The sequence below is a fragment of the Procambarus clarkii genome, chromosome 37, assembly GCF_040958095.1.
Source record: "Procambarus clarkii isolate CNS0578487 chromosome 37, FALCON_Pclarkii_2.0, whole genome shotgun sequence".
Taxonomy (NCBI): domain Eukaryota; kingdom Metazoa; phylum Arthropoda; class Malacostraca; order Decapoda; family Cambaridae; genus Procambarus; species Procambarus clarkii.
Window position 1 is genome coordinate 42,180,636 of NC_091186.1, and position 22,036 is coordinate 42,202,671.

General features: G+C 47.1%; 2 protein-coding genes across 2 annotated transcripts in view; one reads left to right on the plus strand and one right to left on the minus strand.

Moving 5' to 3' along the window:
• Positions 1-22,036, minus strand: part of LOC123765933 (uncharacterized) — a 270,914-nt gene that overhangs the window by 197,624 nt on the left and 51,254 nt on the right. The window lies entirely within an intron of this gene.
• The window catches only part of LOC138372116 (tripartite motif-containing protein 59-like), a 61,086-nt gene that overhangs the window by 31,494 nt on the left and 7,556 nt on the right, over positions 1-22,036 (plus strand). Inside the window, exons 2-4 of the mRNA XM_069337416.1 lie at positions 2,798-3,151; positions 6,331-7,035; positions 16,424-16,561. Of these exons, the coding sequence (XP_069193517.1) occupies positions 3,146-3,151; positions 6,331-7,035; positions 16,424-16,561 (849 nt within the window). The 5' untranslated portion in view covers positions 2,798-3,145. The remainder of the gene's footprint in view (positions 1-2,797; positions 3,152-6,330; positions 7,036-16,423; positions 16,562-22,036) is intronic.

Consider the following 22,036-nt stretch of genomic DNA (forward strand, 5'->3'; position numbering starts at 1 on the left):
GTACAGATTCCTGAGCCTACTGGGCTCTATCATATCTACATTTGAAACTGTGTATGGAGTCAGCCTCCACCACATCACTGCCTAAAGCATTCCATTTATTAACTACTCTGACACTGAAAAAATTCTTTCTAACGTCTTTGTGGCTCATCTGGGTACTAAGTTTCCACCTGTGTCCCCTTGTTCGTGTCCCACCCGTGCTGAAGAGTTTGTCTTTGTCCACCCTATCAATTCCCTTGAGAATTTTGTAGGTGGTTATCATGTCTCCCCTTACTCTTCTGTTTTCCAGGGATGTGAGGTTCAGCTCCTTTAGCCTTTCCTCGTAGCTCATTCCTCTCAGTTCCGGGACGAGCCTGGTGGCATGCCGCTGAATCTTCTTTAGCTTTGTCTTGTGTTTAACTAGGTATGGACTCCAGGCTGGAGCTGCATACTCCAGGATTGGTCTTACATAAGTGGTATACAGGGTTCTGAAAGATTCCTTACACAAGTTTCTAAAGGCAGTTCTTATGTTGGCCAGTCTAGCATATGCCGCTGATGATATTCTTTTGATGGGGCCTCTGGGGACAGGTTCGGTGTGATATCAACCCCCAAATCTTTCTCTCTATTTGACTCTTGCAGGATTTCACCTCCCAGATGATACCTTGTGTTCAGCCTCCTGCTCCCTTCGCCTAATTTCATCACCTTATACTTTCCCGAGTTGAACTTTAGCAGCCATTTTCTAGACCATTCCTCCAGTTTGTCCAGGTCATCCTGTAGTCTCTGTCTATCTTCATCCGTCTTGATTCTTCTCATAATTTTTGCACCATCAGCAAACATCGAGAGGAATGAGTCTATACCCTCCGGAAGATCGTTTACATATATTAGAAACAGGATGGGTCCAAGTACTGAGCCCTGTGGGACTCCGCTGGTGACATCTCGCCACTCTGATGTCTCCCCCCTCACCGTTACTCACTGTTTCCTGTTGCTTAAGTACTTCCTTATCCACTGGTGCACCTTCCCTTTTACTCCTGCCTGTTGCTTCAACTTTTTTAACAGCCTTTTATGGGGTACTGTGTCAAAGGCTTTTTGACAGTCCAGGAAAATGCAGTCGGCCCACCCTTCTCTTTCCTGCCTAATTTTTGTTGCCTGGTCATAAAATTCTATTAAACCTGTGAGGCACGAGTTACCATCCCTGAACCCATGTTGGTAGTGCGTTACAAAGTTATTTCCCTCCAGATGCTCTACGAGCTTTTTCCTCACGATCTTCTCCATCACCTTGCATGGTATACAAGTTAAGGAAACTGGCCTGTAGTTCAGTGCCTCTTGCCTGTCACCCTTCTTGTATATTGGGACCACGTTGGCTGTCTTCCAACTTTCTGGTAAGTCTCCTGTTTCCAGTGACCTGTTATACACCATAGAGAGTGGCACACTTAGTGCTTCTGCACCTTCCTTTAGTATCCATGGTGAGATTCTGTCAGGCCCAACAGCCTTTGTCACATCCAGCTCTAGCAGACACCTTTTGACCTCATCACTGGTGAGGTCAAATTCCTCCAAGGTTGCTTGGTTTGCCACCTCCTCACTTAGTGCAGGGGCTTCTCCTTGTTCTATTGTGAAGACCTTCTGGAATATCTTGTTGAGTTCTTCACACACTTCCTTGTCATTCTCTGTGTATCTGTTCTCCCCTTTTTGCAGCTTTATCACTTGTTCCTTCACTGCTGTTTTCCTCCTGATGTGGCTGTGGAGCAGCTTTGGTTGGGTCTTGGCTTTACGCGCGATGTCATTTTCAAACTGTCTCTCTGCTTCCCTCCTCACTCTGAGGTACTCATTTCTGGCCCCTCTGGTATCTCTCCCTGCTCTCTGGTGTTCTGTTATTTCTGTAGTTTCTCCATGTTCTTTTACTCAGTTGCTTTGCTACCTTGCATTCCTGGTTGAACCATGGGTTTTTCTGTTGTTTTTCGTTTTTCTCCTTTTGGATGGGGATAAACCTGTCTGCAGCTTCCTGGCACTTCTGGGTGACAAAATCCATCATGACCTGCACATTTTTGTCTCTAAGTTCTGTTTTCCATGGTATTCCCCTGAGGAAGTTCCTCATCTCGTCATATTTTCCTCTTCGGTAATTCAGTCTTTTCCCCTCCACTCCCATCCTTGGATAGGTTATCCCTACCTCCACCAAGTAATCAAAGGTCAGTACACTGTGGTCACTCATTCCTATGGGGGCTTCAACTTTGACTTCCCTTATTTCTGACTCATTCAGGGTGAATATCAAGTCGAATCTAGCTTTTTCATCATTGCCTCTCACTCTTGTGGGTTCCTTGACATGCTGGCTCAGAAATTTCCTTGTTGCCACTTCCAAGAGTTTAGCTCTCCACGTATCTGCACCACCATGTGGGTCCCCATTCTCCCAGTCTATCTTTCCATGGTTGAAATCGCTCATGATTAAGAGTCTTGAGCCATTCCTGCAGGCAACTGAAGCTGCTCTCTCTATTATATTAATGCGTGTGTGTGTGTGTGGGTGGGTGTCACAATCGACTTGCTAATGGTCCAGGACGGACCAAAACGTCGTCGTCTCTTCAATTTCTAGTGTGTGGTTTGGTCAACAGTATTAACTATCATACTATCCATAATTGACTGAAGCATGCACAGTATTGACAACATGGCAGAACTCACAAAGCTCTGCTCATACAGAACCCAAACATTTATGACAACAATGTTGTGCAACAGTTTCTGGTTCACTGTAATTTGATTAGCCTACTTTGCATATTTTTAACAAATTAAGTCAATAATAACGCACTAAAGTCTAATGGATTGGCATAAATCACAGTTACAGATATCACAACCATCCAGATTCACCGAGTTGTCACCAAGACGACCCCAGCTGTTACAGGCGACGTAGTGTCCAGACCTGTTGACCAGTCACCAAGACGACCCCCAGCTGTTACAGGCGACGTAGTGTCCAGACCTGTTGACCAGTCACCAAGACGACCCCAGCTGTTACAGGCGACGTAGTGTCCAGACCTGTTGACCAGTCACCAAGACGACCCCAGCTGTTACAGGCGACGTAGTGTCCAGACCTGTTGACCAGTTACCAAGACGACCCCAGCTGTTACAGGCGACGTAGTGTCCAGACCTGTTGACAAGTTACCAGGACGACCCCAGTTCACTGTTCATCATGGCGGTAAGAATTATTTTACTTTATAACCCCGCGATCCTTATAAATAATGGCCAAAGGCCATTTCATACACCCGCCAATACCCCTGTTAAGGAATGAAAAACGGTTTACTCGCGACTGATGACGTCCGAACACTTCCGAAACAAGTGCTTCGCTGACGACATCTGTTCGAACCACAATGTTATAAATGCTTCATCCACGTACTTCAAACACAAATAAATGCAAACAGAACCTAAACACCAACCCTAACCTATGCTTAACTATACATAGAATTTTAATGTATAATACTGTAATATTAATTTTCATATGTAAACAAACCAATTTTTAATACACTATGTTAAAATTGATGAATGCGCCTCGGGAAGCCGGGCGCTGCTTTAAATAGCCTTGTGTACGGACGGGTTGGATCATCACCTGATGATGGGGAGAACAATTATATTGTTGTGCTGAGTAATGTGTGCTAGAGGGAAGGAAGCTTGGCGCTTGTGGCCCACTTCTCTGTGAACGTGAAGGATAAATTTGTAATACTAATTATAAAAATAATACAAATACACGTTTAAAACAAATATCACAGAGGGTCTGATTGCAAGGTTTTCATAAAGGTATTTATATGTTCTTATAAAGTAACTGATCCCCCGCGGAGTTTTAGGCAGACACCAATCGGGGTCCAAGAGCTAAAGCTCGATCTTGCAGGCACAAATATGTGAGTACACACTAACATTATTATGTGTGTAAATGGAGCTGCCATCTGCTGGGGGAACTGGTGACTCACAAGTCAGCTATATGACCCAGACAACCAGTGTTTACGTAGTTTGGGTCAGTGTTACTAATACTCTACTCACCTAATTGTGCTTGCAAGGGTTGAGCTCTGGCTCTTTGGTCCCGATTCTCAACCGTCAATCAACAGGTGTACAGGTTTCTGTGCCTATTGGTTTATCATATCTACACTTGAAACTGTGTATGGAGTCAGTCTCCGCCACATCACTTCCTAATGCATTCCATTTGTTAACCACTCTGGCACTAAAAAAATTCGTTCTAATATCTCTATCTGCTGTCTAAGGAGTTACTTGTTTTGCTCTCCCTCTGATATTATTTCTCTTAGTTCTGTGGTGATCCTGGATCTCCAGGTTCCCCTTTGTATTCTTGAGAGAGCCGGATTGTTGTCCTTGTCTCTTATAAACACCGTGAGTCTTCAGAGGCCTAGTGTGTACCATGGCCTGGAAGGTTCCAGGTATACAGCTACTGAGGCCTAGTGTGGTACCCAAGGCCTGGAAGGCTCCAGGTATACAGCTACTGAGGCCTAGTGTGGTACCCAAGGCCTGCAAGGTTCCAGGTATACAGCTACTGAGACCTAATGAGGTACCCAAGGCCTGGAAGGTCTTGGGTATCACACCTGGAAGGTCTTGAGAAGGCTTTGTATATAAATAAATAAATTAATTAAAAAATATGTATACAGCTTCTGAGGCCTAGTCTTGTACCCAAAGCCTGGAAGGTTCCAGGTGTACAGCTACTGAGGCCTAGTATGATTCCCAAAGCTTGGAAGGTTCCAGGTATAAAACTGCTGATGCATAGTGAGGTACCCAAGGCCTGGAAGGTTCCAGATATACATCCTCTGAGGCCTAGTGTTGTACCAAAAGCTTGGAAGGTTCCAGGTATTCAGCTAACAGAGGTCTTGTGTGGTGACCAAGGCCTGGAAGTTTCCACGTATAGCTACTGTGGTCTTGTGTGGTACCCAAGGCTTGGAAGGTTCCAGGTATACGGCTACTGAGGCATAGTGTGGTGCCCAAAGCTTGGAAGGTTCCAGGTATACAGCTACTGAAGCCTAGTGTGGTACCTAAGGCCTAGAAGGTTCCAGGTATGCAGCAGACTCCTGGTTCAACTTTGCTGCCGAGTGGACGTCTGGACGCCTCTGCCACCTCCTTTTGTTCTGCGATTTGGATTTGATACTGTCGTTTGGCATTCCACTTCAACGGCCCTGCTGTTCGACGTCTGGTTCACATATCGCCTTGTGTCACGGGATTGTTGATAGTTTTTTTTTTTTTTTTGACGTGTCCTGGCTGGTTCTTCCAGCGGGGTGACGTGACTGGCGCCGGCTTGGCCGAGTGGTGCCGGGAGTTGGTGGGCTCCTGGTGTGCCCTCAGTCGTGGTGGGCGGCTTGCTTCTGCTCTGCCTGCAACCTGTCCTCTTAAAAAGAACGTCGCTTTTGGCCGTTTACCCGTATGGCCGAATTTGGACGTAATTTGAAAATGAAAAAAAATTGAAAATAAATTTGGGATTTTTTTTTCAACAACAGTAAGTTAAGGGTCCTCTGATAGGTTAGGTGGGCAGGAAATTCTCATAAAGTTTCAAAACGTTATGAAAAACGTTAATTTAAAGTGTCCTCTTATAACCTCTGCGCGTACGCCGGACGACTCAAATAGAAAACGGAACAGAACGTCACTTCTGTGAGTCGATTTCATTTCAAATTACGTCCAAATTTGGCCATATCGCGCATACCAGCCAAAAGTGACGTTATTTTTAAGAGGACGGGTTGCTGCCTGAGGGCACTGGATGACTTTTGCGTTTTAGCTGAGGGCCGAGTTTTTGGTTTTTGTTCTTTGTGTTGGACGGGGCCGGTGCTTGTCACCCCTGAGGGGACTCCTGGGGCTCCCCAATCATCTGCCTGTCTGCGTTGCTTTGCCGCGAGGCAAGTTAGTTTCCAGTGATGGGCGTCACTCGTTTCGCGATTACTAGGTTTCCCGTTTCACCTGTCCAGGCTTTGCGATTAACCCTTCACGGGTCCGCCGGGGTGCATCCGATCCCTCGATCCCAGTTTGAGGTATGTTTATGAGTCGGTAATAATATCCCAACTCTGGGATTTGTTTGTCAGTAATATTATCCCATCTCTGGGATATATTTATCTCTCAGTAATAATATCTCAGCTCTGATATGTTTGTCAGTAATATTATCCCAGCTCAGAGATACGTTTATCTGTCAGTAATATTAACCTTTTTGCTGGGATATATTTGTCTTTAATATTATTCCTACTCTGCAATATATTTGTGAGAAATATTTGACCTCGGGAAAATGTTTGTCAGCAATATTGGCCCTGGTCTAACATAGCTAATTAACTACTTTACATATTTTTAATTTATGTATTACATACAATGTTAAGTAAATGATCAAACAACTTTATCTTTACACAGGATAACAACAACGTTGAGGAATGTTCAGTCTGTTTTGGTTGTTACGATGAATCTCAGCTACGGCCTCGCTCATTGCCTTGTGGACACACATTCTGCTCCCAGTGTGTTGACAATGGTGTCAAGAATGGTCAACTGACCTGCTTTAGCTGTCGTGCCCAGCACAGTGCCACAGCTGCTGCTCACTTTCCCATCAATTATGGTATGGAGGCTGTTATTAGAAGACTTAAAGATACCCAGGTGGTGTCAGGGGACACAGTGGCAGCAACACTTTATAACGCTTCCACGAGAGGCATCAGCAAGAAGTTACGGTCTCTGGTGGAGGAGCAGAAGAGCAGCATCAGCAGCCTCATTACCAGTTGTGAAGAGGTACTGTCCCAGCTGGTTGAGTACCGGGGCCAGCTGGGGGACTGGAAGACTCACCACCTTCAACTCCAGGACAGACTCTATGGTCTGGTAGAGAAGAACAAGGCAGCCATGAAGCTCGTGGAAGAGGAGGATACCAGTGTGGAGGACATGACAACACAGGGAGAGGAAGGGAAGTCTCTGCTAGAGGCCATGTTGGGGAGCCTCAACACAGTCAACACAGCCCAGGAGGCCGTCACAACTATAGACACGGCTGATCAGTGCCACGTAGAGGTAGAAGTTTGGCTCCAGAAGTGCCAGGAACTCTTCCCGGGTGTTAAGACTGTCTACACCTCAGTGAAGGTACGCTGCTGAAGGTCACATTGCTGTCATTCAACTGTCTGTAATAATGATTTTTACGTATAATTTCTGGGGGAAGCCCCTTCAGCTCCCCGGAACTTACTAGCAATCATTATTCCGTTCACCTTTAGGTGTTTTTTCACCAGCACAGCAACGCCACCGCCTTTCCAAATTTTTCTGTCCCGTCTCCAAATTGAGAAGCCCCTTGGGAATATGACCTCATTTAAAATAACATCTTCAAGTTTTGTCTCCGTGAGTGAAACAATGTCTGGTGTCTACAGCTGTATTACATCACTTAACTCCAGTATTTTCGATCTCACTCCATCTGTACTATTTGTATACTATTTTCAGGAACATGTTTCCCCTCTCCTAATTCTTCACTACCCCTCTCACTAGCAATTTTGTTGGTTTGCCTTTTTGTACCATTTTACTGGCCTGCCTACCCTTATCACTTTGTAGAAAAAAGAGATAATTTCTTCTTCGTTTCTGGTCTCATTTAGACGTTTTGCCTCTACGAGGTTTAGTTTCAGCTTCTCTCTGTCATCTCTTGAAAGATCTCGTCTTAAATGACCACACTTTTCCATCCTCATCAATTTGTTCCCTCATCAATTCCTTAGTACTTCTTCCATCTGTTTGGCACAGTTTAGAGTGATCCTCAAAGGTTGATCTTTCCCTTTTACATACCTGCCTATTCTTCTGTAGTTGCTCTATGGTAGTAAGACCTTCCATGAGGCCAACAATTTTATCTACTACTATCGCTTCTTTTACAACTCTTTCTGACCTCTGACCTAGATGTTATCTCCTTTTCTTTTCAACCAAAAATTATCATGGACTTACTCCGATCAACTGTGTTTTGCACCAACTTCGGGTTAGATGCCAATTCCTTTCTCCCTTCCAACCTAATGTTTGTTTTATATTGGTTGCTGCAGTGTTTGGCTTCCTTTACTGCTTCTTTATTTTTTTCCGTCTCCTTGGCCACTTGTGCAACGTGTGTGATGTTCCTTGTGCCTGCCTTCCCCCTAGAAAACACAGCTTTAAGGAATGAGAAATATTCCTTGTGACTGCCTGGGCCTTAGAAAACACAACTGTATGGGATGATAAATAGTCTTTGTGACTGCCTGGGCAATAGAAAACACAGCTGTGGGATGTTCCTCGTTCCAGCCTTGGACCTGGAAAACACAGCTGTGAGGGATGAGGGCCCTAGAAAATACAGTTGTGTGGGATGGGAAATGTTCCTTGCGACTGTCTGGGATCTATAAAACACAGGTTGTGTGTGTTACAAGATTGGGTGCTCTGTTGGGGTTAAACTCAAGGTAAGGGAGTTCCACCCAATGGGGGTTTAGGAAAGGCCCGGCCCCCAGGAAAACAATTCCCAGCCAAAGAAATAATACCAAAAATGGTCTATCGTCTAGCATAGATCACCTAACCCTCATCACAAAGGGGTGATGGAAACTCCCGTTAACATTTGCTTTAATATAATTTATTAACCCTAAACCGCCAAGTGCAACATATACTTTACCTCCTCGATCTTACAATACTTTTTTGACTCCATATAGGCAGGAGACGAGAGTTACACACAGCAAAGTATAGGTAAAATCTACGTTCCTTACAAGACAGTACATACCAATGAACTTAACATCTTTAACACGCAACACGTGTTCACTTGTCAGCTCAAAACAACTAAACACTTGGAACTCAAAATAATTGACTTGAGAACACAGACAAATTTACACTTAGAAGATCTAGGGGCACGTAACAACAATGGTATTTTACTTAACCTGGTATAGTGAAGATTAAGGAGAGAATATAATAGAATGGAAGGAGGTTAAAAAGGGAGAGCCACACAAAACTATGTCCGACCAGCCCTGAGCGTAGTTAGAGAAGACTGATTTTTCTCATGCGGCTTTTTGCCGGTGTGAACAACTGATCGTTCAGTAACATTTACTTATCCTCCAATACAATATTAAGTTGCCACTATGCAGTTCTAAATATAACCAACATCCTAACTTTACAATACGTTAATAGAATATTAACACAGTGTTCTTACACTCTGAGCATCTAAAATGGTCTTACATCTGGCAAGGAAACAATTCACTGCAATTTGCCAGAAGGAGGGGCAGCTCGCTTGTATATAAAACTACCAGAGACTTCCTTCCTTCCTTCGTAAACCCCAATCCCCTCTGTGGTCCCTCCTTGCCGTGGTGAGGGGCTCACGTACACCTCCCTGGGACAGGTGTGGGTTGCCTGTGCCTCCTCTCCTGCCCCCTCTTTGGGTGGTGTACATGCTGAAGGGCCTTGTGAGCCAAGGCGTAGGGGTCTTGTGAGCCATCGGACCACCCGCTGGAGGGGTCGCCTGTGAGGGGACGGCCCTGAGTGGATGGTTGGGTGTCCAGGCTGGGGCGATAGGGGGAATGGGGTCTTAGCACCAGTGTGGGAGCATGGACGATGTAGTAGGACTCCCCTGTTGAAAAAGGGGAGCACCGCTGGGGACGACACAGCCTTCCTGCACTGGCCCGCACTCGGCCTCCCTGGCTGCCCTTTTAGGTGGTATCCCTTGGTTCCAGGTCCCAAACTTTTGATATTGTTTGCTGAATGGATGACGACACGACTTCTCTTACCCAGACTCATGGGGTGGGCGACCAGGCCCCTGAGTCGGACCATCCTGGAAGACCAGGATCTGTAGCCCGCGCTACAGGGCCCGGTTTAGGCCCAGACCGGACTCTTCCTCCCTGCTCCCCTCCCTCCTTTGTGATTGGGTCGAGCCCCAAGCCTGCTGTGGTGACCGCCTCGTCCTCTTGCACGGCTCCATCTCTTATTGTGACTACTGCGCCTTTTGACCCGTCTCTCTCTAAAAGTTCTCATCACCATCCCCGCCATGGCCGCTTTCGTATGCTCCCTTCCCATTCTAATTCGTACTATGCTTTGTTTGGTCCTGCTATGTGGACTAAGTACTTTGACCTCCATCCTTTAGATTCAACTCCTGACGATTTTTCCCTTCATAGGCATTTGGTAGATTCAGTAGATGCCTTTGTTACTTTCAACCCCACCCGTCTTGGTACCCGTGTCGTTGCTGCTCCTCAGGATGCAGCCACCCACTTGGCCGCCTTATCCTGCCTTGGCGAGACCCCTGTTCGGGTCTCCAAGAACGCTCAGTTAAATGCCAGTGTTGGCACTGTTCTCCTCCCGCACCATGTTGCGACCGGTGTTAGGAATCTAGAAGACTACCACGAGGATACCAAGCATATCCTCGAGGCCCAAAGCCATTCTGTCCTCCAGGTGGATACGTTTACTCGTCCCCCTCATGGTCATCGCCGTCAGCCCTTTCGGGTTGTGAAGATTACCTTTGATGGTAGGTCTCTTCCGCCCTCTGTCATTTTTGCTGGTACCAGATGCTCTGTTCAGGAGTATATTCCATCTCCTCAGCTCTGCAATAAGTGCTGGAGGTTTGGGCATGGAGCCCTCCGCTGCTCCAGTACTGTCTCTCTCTCTCTGTCCTATGTGTGGGGACAAGGGTCACTCTAAGTTGGAGTGCACTTCTCACCAGGCCCGCTGCCTCAATTGTGGTAAGGCCCACCCTACCTTCTCCCCCACGTGTATACGTTACAAACTTGAGTCGGCTGTCCTCAACTTGAAGCACCGGGACCGTTTGTCTTTTTCTGAGGCTCGGCACCAAGTTCATCATCTCCCCTCTTTTGCTGCCGCCTCCTATGCTCGCGAGGTGCGCTCTTCCTCTCCTCGTCCTTCCCACCTTCCTCAGTCTCACAACCGTTTCCAAGCCATAGACCCGGACACGCCCACCACCACCTCCCCTGTTTTCCTCCGTTCTGTCCCGATGGGTCCCCCTCCTGGTTCTCTGTCTAGGGTTCCCCTTCTTTCTACCCAGTCTGTCATGTCTCCTGTGTCTTCTTTCTCCTCTCCCTCTGGTCCTCCTTCCTGTCATTCTCCTCCGCCTCTTGGCTCTCCACGCCGCCTGACTGTGCGGGCCGATGTCCATCGCTCTCCTGGTGGTCGGGTTGTTCGCTCTCTCTCTTCTTCTCCTTTCGAGATGCTGGAGTCTGTTGCCCAGTATATTGCTGGTGGGACACCTGTCTCTTTGACAGGTGAAACGGAAACCTGGCTCCTCTCCTTCCTCCTTCCTGGTAGGTAAGAAGGCTTCGCTTCCTTCTTCACCCCCTATCTCTAATTCTATCGTTCCTCCCGCTTCGGTGGTAGAGCCCCTTGTTCCTACTGTGGAGGTTTCTTTAGCCCCCGGTTCCGTCTCGGTTACTGCCTTTGCTGAGGTGCACTCCCCCTCTTTCTGCCCCTCCTCCTCCTCCTCCTTCTCCTCCTCTTCCTTCTCCTCCTCCAGACCCTGCTCGTCCATCTCTGGTCTGTCCTCCTGCTTCTTTCCCTCCTTCTTTACTCAGTTTACCCATGCCCCCTAACCCTAACTTCGCTGACCCTAATCCTGACCCTGTGCTTCTTTAACGTGCTGTGTTTCTTTTTCACCTTCGTTTCTTCTTTGCTCTCTGTTGCTATCCTTTCTCTTTTTGCCGATGTCAATTCTTCAATGGAACATCCGTGGATATTACGCCAATTTCCTTGACCTCCAACTTCTAATTTCACAGTTTTCGCCCCTTTGTGTCTGTCTCCAGGAGCCAATGCTTGGTGCTCGTCCTGGTCGCTTCCGTGGCTATTCTTTCCTCTCCCCCCCCCCAGCTGTTGCTGGGGCCCATAACTTTTCTGCTCTCTTGATTCGCTTAGATGTTTCCTTCTTCCCCTTACTTTTTTCGTCGCCTCTCCACTGTTCTGCTGCTCGTGTCTTTGTGCGTAAATGGTACACAGTTTGTTCCATTTATCTCCCCCTTCCCCCACAGTCCCACTTTCTCTTCCGAATCTTAAACACCTCTTAGACGCCTTGTTGGAGCCTGTGCTCCTGCTGGGTGATTTCGGTTGTCGCCATGCCCTTTGGGGTGATGTTCTGACAAACACCCGGGGTCGCCTCCTTGAACCTTACATCCTCTCTTCTTCTCTGTCCCTTCTGAATTCTGGTGAGCCCACTCATTTGGACTCTCGGACTCGCTCCCTTTCCTGTCTCGATCTTTCTCTGTGCTCGTCATCCCTTTCCTTAGATTTCGGGTGGCAGGTCCTTGATGACCTCCATGGCAGTGACCATTTTCCTATCATTCTTACTTTTTTCTCTTTTCGCCCTCCTCTCTCCTTCCCTAGGGGGGAGGTTTGCTGAGGCTGACTGGCGCCTCTTTACTCTCCGTGCTACTATTTCCGACCTCTCCTTTCTGCCTCTTCCTCGCGCCCTCCTTCTTTTTCATGACACTGTCTTTGACGCTGCCTTCCGCTCTATTCCTCGCTCTTCCTCTCGGGGAATGCGGAAGTGCGTTCCCTGGTGAAATGTGGACTGTGCTTGGGCTGTCCGCTGTAAGCGTGCAGCCTGGAAGAGACATCGCCACCGGCAGATGGTTGAGTCTTTTCGATTGTTTCGGAAGGCATTTGCGGTGGCCCGTAGGACCATCCATGTGGCTAAACGTGCTTGCTGGATGTCTTATGTCTCCACCGTTATGTCCGAAACTCCTCTACCACTGGTCTGGAAGCGTATCTACATGATTGCGGGTAAGTTCATTCCCGATGTCTCGCCGGTCCTTCGCCTCCATGGTGCTCTTGTGGCGGAGCCGTTGCAGGTCGCGACTGAACTGGGTTCCCACTTTTCATCTGTTAATTTTTGTTCTCATCTTCTTCAAACCTTCCTTCTTCGTAAGCCTATTCTTGAATCTCGTCCTTTAAATTTCTGTACTCATCTTCGCCTTCCCTATAATGATCCCTTCTCTCTCCCTGAGCTTCAGTCTGCCCTGGCCCTCTGCGGTTCTACGGCAGCGGGCTCCGATGGCATTCATTATGAAATGCTTCGCCATCTCCCTCCGTGCACGTCTCAGTATTTACTGAGTCTCTACAATAGGGTCTGGGAGTCGTCATATCAGTCCCTGGGTATTGGCTCGATGCTGTTGTCCTCCCTGTTCAGAAACCAGGGTCTCTCGGGTCATCTCCCGAAGAACTTCTGCCCTATTGCCCTCACGAGTTGTGTCTGCAAGCTCTTTGAACGTATGGTTAACGTTCGTTTGATGTGGTTCTTAGAACACTATCACCACCTCTCCCCTTCTCAGTTTTGTTTTCGCAAGTGCCACAGCACAACGGATGTCCTGATGAACTTGGAGGTCTATATTAGTACTGCTTTTGATGCGAAGACCTCCCTTGTTGCCATCCTTTTTGACCTGGAAAAGTCTTACGACACTACCTGGTGGTATCATATTTTGTCTCAACTTCATTTTTTTGGCCTTCATGGGAATCTCCCTCTCTTCTTTCAGAGTTTCCTCTCTCGTCGTTCCTTTCGTATGCGGCTTGGTGTCACTCTCTCTGCCCCTTTTAAGCAGTATAAAGGTGTACCCCAGGGTAGTGTTCTGAGCACTACTCTTTTTCTAGTTGCCCTCAACGGTCTTCTTTCCTCTCTTCCTTCTGGCGTCTTCTCTGCTCTCTATGTCGACGATCTTACCCTTTGCTGCCAGGGTGATGATTTGCCTCTCCTTCAACGGCGGCTTCAACTTGTGATTGATACCGTGTCGTCTTGGGCCACCGATCATGGCTTCAAGTTCTCTGTGTATAAGACTTGTGCTATGATTTTTCCTCGGAAGCATGTCGTTCTTCGACCCTCTTCGTCGCTTTATGGTCATCCCCTTGTGTACAGGGATTCCGCTAAGCTTTTGGGGTTAATCTTTGACACTCATTTGTCTTGGTCAGCCCATATCTCTTACCTCCGTGTTGAATGCTCTAAGGCCCTTAACCTCCTTAAGGTTTTGTCCCATACTTCTTGGGGAGCGGATAGGCGCACGCTCCTCTCTTTGCACTCCTCTCTCGTCCTGTCTAAACTCAATTATGGTTGCTCTGTATACTCTTCTGCTCCTTCTTCTACTCTTTGCCGTCTTGATGCTTAGCACCATACTGGGTTGCGTCTGAGCTCTGATGCCTTTCGTTCGACTCCCGCTTTCAGTTTGTATGTTGACACTGGCTTCCTCTCTCTCCAGGACCGCCATGATCGCTACTGTTTTCACTATCTTGCGCGGTCCTTACAACATCCTTCCTCTCGCCTTTGTCGTGCTTTAACTTTTACCCCTTCTGTGGTTCCTGTTCCACTTCATCGCCTCCCTCTTTATGTCCGGTTATCTCGCTTACAGGATTCTCTTTCTGTTCGTATTTCTAATGTTTCTCCTCATATTGTTCCTTCCTTACCTCCGTGGAGAGTCCCCCTTCCTAAGTTTTGTACGTCCTTGACCCGCATCACTAAAGCTTTTACCCCTCCTACGGTTCTGAAACGCCTTTTCCTTGAGCACTTTTCTTCACACTCCCGCTCTATTTCCATCTTCAGCGATGGGTCTAAGTCTGCGGACGGTGTGAGCTACTCTGTTGTTTTCCTGACCGCACTTACATGTGTCACCTCCCTTCGGAGGCTAGCGTCTTCACAGCAGAACTTTATGCTATTCTCTATGCTCTCCGTCTCTTGCTTTCTCATTGTCATTCCTCCTTTGTGGTTGTAGTTGACTCTCGTAGTGCCCTCGTGGCTCTAGTGTCCTTTAATCCTGTCCATCCGGTGGTCATCAAATTCAACATTGGCTGTTTCTTATTTCTAGTAAATTTAAATCAGCAGAGTTTTGTTGGGTTCCCAGCCATATTGGTATTTCTTTAAATGAGCGTGCGGATGCTGCCACTAGGGACGCTATCCGTTCTTGTCCCATCTCCCGTAAAGGTATTCCTTATTCCGATTTTTATCCTGTTATTCAATCCTCCATCCTTGCCCGTTGGCAGGGTTGTTGGTCCTCTGAAGTTAGTAACAAACTGCGTACTCTCAAACGTAGTGTGTCCCCGTGGTTTTCCTTCTACCACCATAACCTGCGGTGGGAAACTGCTGTAGCTAGGCTGCGGATTGGCCATACTTGCTTGACTCACAGTCACTTAATGGAGCCCTGCCCTGCTCCTTATTTTTCAAATTGCGTTGTCCTTCTTACAGTTGCGCATATCCTTGTTGAATGTCCTGACTTCCAGGACGAGCGTGTGTCTTGCTATCCGACCGTTCCTCGTGGTCACTTGTCCCTCGATAGAATTCTTGGTGAATCGGATACTTTTGATATCGTTCGCCTTATGCGTTTTTGTTCTCGTATTGGCATTCTTGGTGATATTTAGCGCCCTCTGATTATTTCGCACTTTGATGGTGCTACATAGCCTTCCCGGTTTGGTTCATTCTTTTGATAATTACCTTACCTACTCGTAAACCCCAACCTATCTAATAACCTCAATAATTTATAGAGGTTTTAGTAATAGAGTAAACACCAACAGCATTAGAAGCACGAGAAGCAGTGTGAACCAGATTACTACGAAGAGTGTTTGTTTGTCGAGAAACAACAACAACTCGCTCCAATCACATTGGATTTGATAATGATCCGGGACGGACCGAAACGTCGTCGTCGTCTCTTCACCTTCTGGTGTGTGGTTTAGTCTTCACCATTAATGTGTTGGTTGTGGAGATGGTGACCACAGAGGCGGGTGTCACCATCCATTAATGTTTTGTGTTGGTAATGACAGGTGCAGGAGACCATCAGGGAGGCCCTGGAGATGGTGACCACAGAGGCGGGTGTCACCATCCACTTGAGAGACTCAGCCTCCACCATTAATGTTTGTGTTGGTAATGACAGGTGCAGGAGACCATCAGGGAGGCCCTGGAGATGGTGACCACAGAGGCGGGTGTCACCATCCACTGAGAGACTCAGCCTCCACCATTAATGTTTGTGTTGGTAATGACAGGTGCAGGAGACCATCAGGGAGGCCCTGGAGATGGTGACCACAGAGGCGGGTGTCACCATCCACTTGAGACACTCAGCCTCCACCATTAATGTTTGTGTTGGTAATGACAGGTGCAGGAGACCATCAGGGAGGCCCTGGAGATGGTGACCACAGAGGCGGGTGTCACCATCCACTTGAGACACTCAGCCTCCACCATTAATGTTTGTGTTGGTAATGACAGGTGCAGGAGACCATCAGGGAGGCCCTGGAGATGGTGACCACAGAGGCGGGTGTCACCATCCACTTGAGACACTCAGCCTCCACCATTAATGTTTGTGTTGGTAATGACAGGTGCAGGAGACCATCAGGGAGGCCCTGGAGATGGTGACCACAGAGGCGGGTGTCACCATCCACTTGAGACACTCAGCCTCCACCATTAATGTTTGTGTTGGTAATGACAGGTGCAGGAGACCATCAGGGAGGCCCTGGAGATGGTGACCACAGAGGCGGGTGTCACCATCCACTTGAGACACTCAGCCTCCACCATTAATGTTTGTGTTGGTAATGACAGGTGCAGGAGACCATCAGGGAGGCCCTGGAGATGGTGACCACAGAGGCGGGTGTCACCATCCACCTGAGAGACTCAGCCTCCACCATCATGGAGAAGGTTCAGAAAGTGACTGAAGGAGCTCCTCAGACACAAGTGACTGTAAGTTCATGTTTCTATTAAATTTACAATTCCTTGTTGTTTGGCTCAGAACGTTAATTGTTTGCACAATCACAAAATATTCAGATTCCTTTCCGTAATAAATCTTATCTTATGGCGATTTTAATAGTTAAGACATTGGCGATATCCTGAACTAACCAGCCAACCATTAACACTCTAACAAATAAATAACAGCTGTGTTTACTAGTTGTGTTTTTGCGGGGGTTGAGCTTTGCTCTTTCGGCCCGCCTCTCAACTGTCAATCAACTGTTTACTAACTAACTACTAACTTACTAACTACTTTTTTTTTTTTTTTTTCTCACACACACACACACACACACACACACCCCAGGAAGCAGCCCGTGACAGCTGACTAACTCCCAGGTACCTATTTACTGCTAGGTAACAGGGGCACTTAGGGTGAAAGAAACTTTGCCCATTTGTTTCTGCCTCGTGCGGGAATCGAACCCGCGCCACAGAATTACGAGTCCTGCGCACTATCCACCAGGCTACGAGGCCCCCCTCGTATGCTGTGTGGGATGTGAAATGTTCCTTGTGCCTGCCTCAGCCCTAGCAAACACAGTCTTTATGAGAAATGTTCCTTCTGCATGCCTGGGTCCTATAAAACACAGCTGTGAGGAATGATAAATGTTCCTTGGGACTGCCTGGGCGCAACAAAAACAAATAAAAGAAGAGTCATCCAGTGCCATGGCCACCAAGCAAACACAGCTGTTTGGGATGTTCCGTGTGCTTTCCTTGGCCTCTAAAAAACATATCTGTTTTCTATTAGACATGTTCCATGTGTCTGCCTGGGTCCTGGAAACACAGCTTCGTGGGATGAGAAATGTTTCATGTGCCTTCCTTGGCCCTAGAAAACACATCTGTTTTGTATTAGAAATGTTCCATGTGTCTGTCTAGGTCCTGGAAAACACAGGTTATGTGGCATGAGAAATGTTCCTTGTGTCTGCCAGGTCCCTAAAATACACAGCTGTTTGGGATGTTCCTTGTGCTTACCTGCGCCTTAGAAAACACAGCTGCGTGGGACGAGAACTGTTCCTCGTGCTTTCTGGGACCTAGAAAGCTTAGTTGTATAAAATAAGAAATGTTCCTTATGTCTGCCTGGTCTCTCGAAAACACATCTGTGTGGGATGAGAAATGTTCCTAGTGGTTGTCTGGGCCCCTAGAGAACACAGCAGTGTGGGAGGAGAAATGTTCCTGGTGCCTACTTATGACCTAGAAAACAAAGCTGTGTGGGATGAGAAATGTGCCTTGTGCCTACCTGAACTCTAGTAAACACAGCTGTGTGGGAAGTGAGGTGAACCTTGTGCCTGCTTGTAACCTAAAAACATAACTGTGTAGGATGAGGAATGTTCCATGAGACCCCAGCTATGTGTGATGTTCCCTGTGCCTGCCTGGTCCCCTAGAAAACACAGTTGTGTGGGATGAAAAATATTCCTTGCCTGCCTGGTACCTGAAAAACTCAGCTTTAAGGAATGAGAAATATTCCTTGTGCCTTCCTGGGTCCTAGAAAATACAGCTTTAAGGAATGAGAAATATTCCTTGTGACTGCCTGGGCCTTAGAAAACACAACTGTATGGGATGATAAATAGTCTTTGTGACTGCCTGGGCAATAGAAAACACAGCTGTGGGATGTTCCTCGTTCCAGCCTTGGACCTGGAAAACACAGCTGTGAGGGATGAGGGCCCTAGAAAATACAGTTGTGTGGGATGGGAAATGTTCCTTGCGACTGTCTGGGATCTATAAAACACAGGTTGTGTGTGTTACAAGATTGGGTGCTCTGTTGGGGTTAAACTCAAGGTAAGGGAGTTCCACCCAATGGGGGTTTAGGAAAGGCCCGGCCCCCAGGAAAACAATTCCCAGCCAAAGAAATAATACCAAAAATGGTCTATCGTCTAGCATAGATCACCTAACCCTCATCACAAAGGGGTGATGGAAACTCCCGTTAACATTTGCTTTAATATAATTTATTAACCCTAAACCGCCAAGTGCAACATATACTTTACCTCCTCGATCTTACAATACTTTTTTGACTCCATATAGGCAGGAGACGAGAGTTACACACAGCAAAGTATAGGTAAAGTCTACGTTCCTTACAAGACAGTACATACCAATGAACTTAACATCTTTAACACGCAACACGTGTTCACTTGTCAGCTCAAAACAACTAAACACTTGGAACTCAAAATAATTGACTTGAGAACACAGACAAATTTACACTTAGAAGATCTAGGGGCACGTAACAACAATGGTATTTTACTTAACCTGGTATAGTGAAGATTAAGGAGAGAATAGAATAGAATGGAAGGAGGTTAAAAAGGGAGAGCCACACAAAACTATGTCCGACCAGCCCTGAGCGTAGTTAGAGAAGACTGATTTTTCTCATGCGGCTTTTTGCCGGTGTGAACAACTGATCGTTCAGTAACATTTACTTATCCTCCAATACAATATTAAGTTGCCACTATGCAGTTCTAAATATAACCAACATCCTAACTTTACAATACGTTAATAGAATATTAACACAGTGTTCTTACACTCTGAGCATCTAAAATGATCTGTTGGGTCACTATTGGGTCAAATGATCTGTTGAAAGCAGACGATGGTCTGCTTTCAGCCTCTGATACTGCTATTGAATTCAACAGGCATACCTCCCTTCTCCCCCATCCCCCAAGCCCTCCCTTCTCCCACATGCCCTCCCGTCTCTCCCACCCACAAGCCCTCCACTCTCCCCCACCCCACCTAAGCCTTCCCCTCTCCACCACTCCCCAAAACCCTCCCCTCTTCCTCACCCACCTGAGCCTTCCCTTTCCTCCCACGCCCCCCAAGCCCTTCCCCCTTTACTGCCCCCCATCCCCCCAACCCTCCCCCTCACCCCCCTCAACCCTCCCCCTCTCACCCCCCAACCCTCCCCCTCTCACCCACCCCCTCAAGCCCTTCCTCCTCCATCAGTCTCCCCGTACCAGATCCTCCCAGCTCCCCCTCACCCCAGACCCCACAGGTCCCCCCCCAGAGGAGAAGCAGAAGAGAGTCAGTTTCAGGGTAATGTACTAGAACATAGATGGGATCACAGGCAAGGCAAGTGAACTAAGGGAAAGATCACAAGAAGTGAACCCAGATGTAATTGGACTCACTGAAAAAAAAACTCTCTGGAATCATAACGAATGCCGTGTTTTCCCAGGAGTACACAGAAATAAGGAAAGAGAGGGAAGGTAGGGGAGGAGGCGGAGTGGCCCTACTCATGAAAAAGGAATGGAGTTTTAAGGAGATGGCTATCCCGGGCTGTGAGGGTTTCAGAGACTACATAGCAGGCACCATGACAATGGGAGGACCAAGAATAGTAGTAGCAGTAATATATAACCCTCCACAAAATGACAGAAGACCCAGTTAAGAGTACGAAAACAACAACATGGCAGCTAACACTATAATTGAGAGGGCAGCCTCTGCTGCCTGTAGAAATAGATCCCACCTGCTCATCATGGGGACTTCAATCACGGAAGGATTGACTGGGAGAACAAGGAACCGCATGGAGGCAAGGATACGTGGAGAGCCAAACTACTGGAGGTGGTGACTAGAAACATTTTAACCCAGCATGTCAGAGAACCCACAAGGATGAGAGGAAATTACAATCCAGTGAGACTCGACCTGGTCTTCACCCTGAACAACTCTGACATAAGAGAAATCAGTTTTGAGGGCCCAGTAGGAATGAGCGATCACAGTGTATTGGTATTTGAGTACCTGATTGAAGAAGGGTTATTGAACTCGAGGAGGGATACCGAAACCAAAAGGTTAGCATACCGAAAGGGAAACTATGAGGAGATAAGAAAATTCCTAACAGATATAGCATGGGAAACAGAGCTCAGGGAAAGGACGGCCCTAGATATGATGGACTACATCACGCATAAGTGCAAGGATGCAGCAAGCAAGTTTGTCCCAGCCCAAAAGGAAAACAGTGAAATGAAGATGAGAAACCCATAGTTTAATCAGAGATGTAGGCTAGCTAAGCAGCAAAGTAAAAGGGCATGGAGAAACTATAGGAATAACAGGACACTGGAGAGCAGAGAAAGATACCAGAATGCCAGGAATGAATATGTCAGGATGAGAAGAGAGGCAGAAAGACAATACGAAAATGACATCGCAAGCAAGGCAAAGACTCAGCCTAAATTGCTGCATAGCCACATCAGGAGAAAAATAACAGTAAAGGAACAAGTTATGAAATTAAGGATAGAGGCAGAAGGATTCACTACAAATGACAAGGAAGTGTGTGAGGAACTGAATACGAAATTCCAGGAGGTCTTCACCTTAGAGCAAGGAGAAATCCCAGAGATGAGAGGGAATAGCTAACCAGGAACCACTGGAAGAGTTTGAGATTACCAGCAGGGAAGTAAGGAAGTGTTTACTAGAGTTGGATGTGACAAAGGCTATAGACCCAGATGGAATCTCCCCTTGGATACTAAAGGAAGGAGCAGAAGAACTGTGCCTACCACTCTCCATAGTGTATAACAAATCACTGGCAACAGGGGAACTGCCAGAAATTTGTAAAGCAGCTAACGTAGTCCCGATATACAAGAAAGGGGATAGACAGGAGGCACTGAATTACAGGCCAGTGTCCCTAACCTGCATACCATGCAAGCTGATGGAGAAGATTGTGCGAAGAAAGCTAGTGGAGCACCTGGAGCGAAAGAACTTTGTAACACAGCATCAACATGGGTTCAGGGATGGCAGGTCCTGCCTCACAGGGTTACTTGAATTCTATGACCAGGCAACAAAAATAAGGCAAGAAAGAGAAGGGTGGGCAGATTGCCTATTTTTGGATTGTCAGAAAGCCTTTGATACAGTGCGACACAGGAGGCTAGTGAAAAGCTGGAGATGCAGGCTGGAGTGAAAGGGAAGGTACTCCATTGGATAAAGGAGTACCTAAGCAACAGGAGACAACAAGTCTGTGTGAGGGGTGAGGTCTCAGATTGGCGAGACGTTACGAGTGGAGTCCCGTAGGACTCCACTCGTAACGGCCATATACTGCAGGTATGCATGTTGTAACCGGCCATATACTGCAAGTATGTTGATGACATTTTTACACAGATACCTGATGTCAGACATCTGCAGGAGCTGAAGGAGGCATTTGAGCAGAATTCAGTGTTGCATTTCACTTACGAGATGGAGAAGGATGGGAAGCTGCCCTTTCTAGATGTAACAGTCATGGAAAGGAGCGGAGGTTTCCACACTGCAGTCTACACTAAGGAAACAAACATAGGAATGTGCCTAAATGCCAACAGTGACTGCCCAGACAGGTACAAGAGGAGTGTTGTTAACGCTTATGTCGACCGTGCTCTCAGCCACAGCTCAGGATGGAAGCAAGTCGACGAAGAACTCTGTAGGGTAAGGCAGGTGCTAGTCAACAACGGCTTCTCCAATGGTTTCGTTGAAGACATCATAAGAAGGAAAGTGAAACGCCATGCAACC